This window comes from Oncorhynchus keta, chromosome 30, assembly GCF_023373465.1.
Source record: "Oncorhynchus keta strain PuntledgeMale-10-30-2019 chromosome 30, Oket_V2, whole genome shotgun sequence".
Taxonomy (NCBI): Eukaryota; Metazoa; Chordata; class Actinopteri; order Salmoniformes; family Salmonidae; genus Oncorhynchus; species Oncorhynchus keta.
In genome coordinates this window covers 16,475,130-16,480,129 of record NC_068450.1, presented here as the reverse complement: position 1 = coordinate 16,480,129, position 5,000 = coordinate 16,475,130, and the positions used below count along the sequence as shown (strand labels likewise).

At 40.5% G+C, this 5,000-nt stretch overlaps 1 protein-coding gene across 2 annotated transcripts in view; it reads right to left on the bottom strand.

Annotated features, from left to right (window-relative positions):
• The window catches only part of LOC118381581 (actin filament-associated protein 1-like 1), an 89,219-nt gene extending 85,166 nt beyond the window's left edge, over positions 1-4,053 (bottom strand). The window contains exon 1 of one of the 2 annotated variants that reach the window (XM_052487853.1): positions 3,911-4,053. In XM_052487853.1, coding sequence (XP_052343813.1) covers positions 3,911-3,929 — 19 coding nt within the window. In that variant the 5' untranslated portion in view covers positions 3,930-4,053. The remainder of the gene's footprint in view (positions 1-3,910) is intronic. The other variant, XM_052487855.1, reaches the window with a different exon arrangement.
• Positions 4,054-5,000: the final 947 nt, after the last annotated feature.

Genomic DNA, 5,000 nt, shown 5'->3' with positions numbered 1-5,000 from the left:
GCTCTAGTCGGCTGGCCCTCACTACATATTCGTCGCCAGACCCACTGGCTCCAGGTCATCTACAAGTCCATGCTAGGTAAAGCTCCGCCTTATCTCAGTTCACTGGTCACGATGGCAACACCCATCCGTAGCACGCGCTCCAGCAGGTGTATCTCACTGATCATCCCTAAAGCCAACACCTCATTTGGCCGCCTTTCGTTCCAGTACTCTGCTGCCTGTGACTGGAACGAATTGCAAAAATCGCTGAAGTTGGAGACTTTTATCTCCCTCACCAACTTCAAACATCAGCTATCCGAGCAGCTAACCGATCGCTGCAGCTGTACATAGTCTATTGGTAAATAGCTCACCCTTTTTCACCTACCTCATTCCCATACTGTTTTTATACTGTTTTTATTTATTTACTTTTCTGCTCTTTTGCACACCAATATCTCTACCTGTACATGCCCATCTGATCATTTATCACTCCAGTGTTAATCTGCAAAATTGTATTATTCGCCTACCTCCTCATGCCTTTTGCACACATTGTATATAGACTGCCCATTTTTTTTAATTTTTTATTTTTTTTATTTTTTCTACTGTGTTATTGACTTGCTAATTGTTTACTCCATGTGTAACTCTGTGTTGTCTGTTCACACTGCTATGCTTTATCTTGGCCAGGTCGCAGTTGCAAATGAGAACTTGTTCTCAACTAGCCTACCTGGTTAAATAAAGGTGAAATAAAAAAATAAAAAATAAAAAATTATCACACACAGACTGTCTCAACAGGCTTATTATCACACACAGACTGTCTCAACAGGCTTATTATCCCACACAGACTGTCTCAACAGGCTTATTATCACACACAGACTGTCTCAACAGGCTTATTATCACACACAGACTGTCTCAACAGGCTTATTATCACACACAGACTGTCTCAACAGGCTTATTATCCCACACAGACTGTCTCAACAGGCTTATTATCCCACACAGACTGTCTCAACAGGCTTATTATCACACACAGACTGTCTCAACAGACTTATTATCCCACACAGACTGTCGCAACAGGCTTATTATCCCACACAGACTGTCTCAACAGGCTTATTATCCCACACAGACTGTCTCAACAGGCTTATTATCACACAAAGACTGTCTCAACAGGCTTATTATCCCACACAGACTGTCTCAACAGGCTTATTATCCCACACAGACTGTCTCAACAGGCTTATTATCCCACACAGACTGTCGCAACAGGCTTATTATCACACACAGACTGTCTCAACAGGCTTATTATCCCACACAGACTGTGTCAACAGGCTTATTTTCAAAGCGTCATGAGAACGTATTGTAGTTGAGAGTGAGGTATCAACATCAAAATGAATATCTTTCTCTTAATGGGAACTGGAACCTGTAGTTGGAGAGAGAAAGAATGGCCTTGTCACAGTAAAACAGCTTGAGAAATTGTGTTATGGCTGCGACCAATTCCAGAGGTGTTGCTCCCTTCCCGTATGGCCTTGTCCACTACCCTTCACAGATTTAGCTGTAAATGACAGGATACACAGTTGAAGTTGGAAGTTTATATACACTTAGGTTGGAATCATTAAAACTTGTTTATCATCCACTCCACAAATGTCTTAATAACAAACTATAGTTTTGGCAAGTTGGTTAGGACATCTACTTTGTGCAAGACACAAGTCATTTTTCCAGTAATTGTTTAGACAGATTATTTCACTTATAATTCAATGTATCACAATTCCAGTAGGTCAGAAGTTTACATACACTAAGTTGACTGCCTTTAAACAGCTTGGGAAATTCCAGAAAATTATATCATGGCTTTAGAAGCTTCTGATAGGCTAATTGACATCATTTGAGTCAATTTCAGGTGTACCTGTGGATGTATTTCAAGGCCTACCTTCAAACTCAGTGCCTCTTTGCTTGACATCACAAGAAAATCAAAAGAAATCAGCCAAGACTTCAGAAAAAAATTGTAGACCTCCACAAGTCTGGTTCATCCTTGGGAGCAATTTCCAAACGCCTTAAGGTACCACATTCATCTGTACAAACAATAGTATGCAAGTATAAACACCATGGGACCACGCAGCCGTCAAACCACTCAGGAAGGAGACGCATCCTGTCTCCTAGAGATGAACGTACTTTGGTGTGAAAAGTGCAAATCAATCCCAGAACAACAGCAAAGGACCTTGTGAAGATGCTGGAAGAAACAGGTACAAAGTATCTATATCCACAGTAAAACGAGTCCTATATCGACATAACCTGAAAGGCCGCTCAGTAAGGAAGAAGCCACTGCTCCAAAACCGCCATAGAAAAGCCAGACTACGGTTTGCAAGCTCACATTTTTTTATTTATTTTTTATTTCACCTTTATTTAACCAGGTAGGCTAGTTGAGAACAAGTTCTCATTTGCAACTGCGACCTGGCCAAGATAAAGCGTAGCAATTTGACACATACAACAACACATGGGGACAAAGACATGGGGACAAAGATCATACTTTTTGGAGAAATGTCCTCTGGTCTGATTAAACAAAAATAGAACTGTTTGGCCATAATGACCATCGTTAGGTTTGGAGGAAAAAGGTGGACTCTTGCAAGCCAAAGAACACCATCCCAACCGTGAAGCACAGGGGTGGCAGCATCATGTTTGGGGTGCTTTGCTGCAGGAGGGACTGGTGCACTTCACAAAATAGATGGCATCATGAGAAAGTCAAATTGTGTGGATATATTGAAGCAACATCTCAAGACATCCGTCAGGAAGTTAAAGCTTGGTTGCAAATGGGTTTTCCAAATAGACAATGACCCCAAGCATACTTCTAAAGTTGTGGCAAAATGGCTTAATTAAGAACAACAAAGTCAAGGTATTGGAGTGGCCATCACAAAGCCCTGACCTCAATCCCATAGACAAGTTGTGGGCAGAACTGAAAAGGCGTGTGCGAGCAAGGAGGCCTACAAACCTGACTCAGTTACAACAGCTCTGTCAGGAGGCCTACAAACCTGACTCAGTTACACCAGCTCTGTCAGGAGGAATGGGGTAAAATTCACCACACTTATTGTGGGAAGCTTATGGAAGGCTTCCCGAAACTTAAAAGTTAAACAATTTAAAGACAATGCTACCAAATACTAATTGAGTGTATGTAAACTTCTGACCCACTGGGAATGTGATGAAAGAAATAAAAGCTTGAATAAATCATTCTCTCTTCTATTATTCTGACATTTCACATTCTTAAAATAAAGTGGTGATCTTAACTGACCTAAAATAGGGGATTTTTACTAGGATTAAATGTCAGGAATTGTGAAAAACGTAGTTTAAATATATTTGGCTAAGGTGTATGTAAACATCCCACTTCAACTGTAGTTGTGGGCCTAACTAAGAAAGTGATATATAACTAACTTCTGCTAAATTACTATCACTTATCTAGTTCTATCAGATCCATGGAGAAGACTAAACGAAGGTAGAGAGAATGACAGGATTACTGAATGGAGCGCAGAAAACGCTCTGCCTGCAGCATGGGTGACGCTTTGCGCCGATTTGCACTGGCACAGTAAGGTGGCAAACCGACAGTCATTCCAACTATTCTGGACGTGGACACTTTTCTATCACTAGGCAACAGCCACCAACAATACCATTCTCTGCTCCATTCTCAGTAAAATGTTGTTCTGGCGTTTAATAAATTGTCAACAAAATTATGAGAATCTTAAACAGGCAATTAGATTACAATTAGCTTTCGTTAAGCATGAAATAAAACACTGGCTTGTACAGCAGTATGGTGCAATTAATAAAGGTGCAATTTATGCGCAAATCGCTATTGTTTGAATTATAAAATCCAGTTGCAAATTTTTAGATGCATAATAGCTTACTTTTTGTCAGTTAACATTATGGATTAATTTTAAATGAAAAACGGATTAAGACTGACACTTACATCTGTTGTTGGTGTCCATCCCGGTGGAAGTAACGGATGAGAGAGAGGTGGTTTCCCGGGCTCACCCAGAGAGCGTGACGGAAAACAGCCCATGTGAGACCACTCGGACAGCTACACTTGATACATAGCAGACTCTCTCTCTGTCTCTCTCAATGAAGTTAGTGAGAAAAGAACAGCCCGCTCTTTGCTGGGTCCTAAAGCTATAAAGTCAAAGTACAGTATGGCAATAGCCCTAACTACCTATATCCAGTGACGGCCATCATTCAGGTTATGTGGTGCTCAACCACATTTTTTTGCAAACAATAACATGCATATTTTGCATGTTATTTTGGCATTAATACGTGCCACACATCAGTTTGCAAACAATATAAAAATATATACATATATAATTGAGTTAATAAAGATGCATACAAACAGGGTCTATTTTTTTGTATTCTTCAGTAAGGCAGCTCCAAAGTGCAGGTGTTTCAGCCTAGCTCAGTGCTTTCTGTGGTGGTGGTGGGGCAAGCAAGCAGAAAATATGGAGCCTTATGCCGTGATTGACTCACTTCTCTGTCACTCATGGGGACACTACATCACCGCCAAGTCTAAGGGTAGAGCTCTAAAATTCTAGCCCCTTGGGCGGTGCCATAGAGTTATATTTGAAGTGCCCATCCATGAAGGCTCAAGGTCATGATGTCAAATCACATCATATGTACAGTAGCTTTGATTGAACTGATATTTAACCCTTGACATATGAGGATAAATAATGAAGAGAAATGATTGATACACGTATCGGTGCATATTGACCATTGGACATTACATAACAAGTTGGAAATCGCAAATTCAACAATGACGTTTGGAAGGAATCAGTTGCTAACTGCAAGCATTGCAAAGCAATCATTAGCCTGCAATTTAGTGGAGTGGCTGTGTGTTCCTGAGCCTAAGATTAAGGGTCTCTTTTCCTAGTTTAAAATTATTAACATTCAACATTGGCCATGCTGTCAATGAAGCATGATTTGTGCCGCGCTCAAAAGAACTGTTAACTCAGAACTGCAAAATCTGACTTAAGTGAGTTCAAGACAACTGAAAACTTGTGAAAAATGAGCTA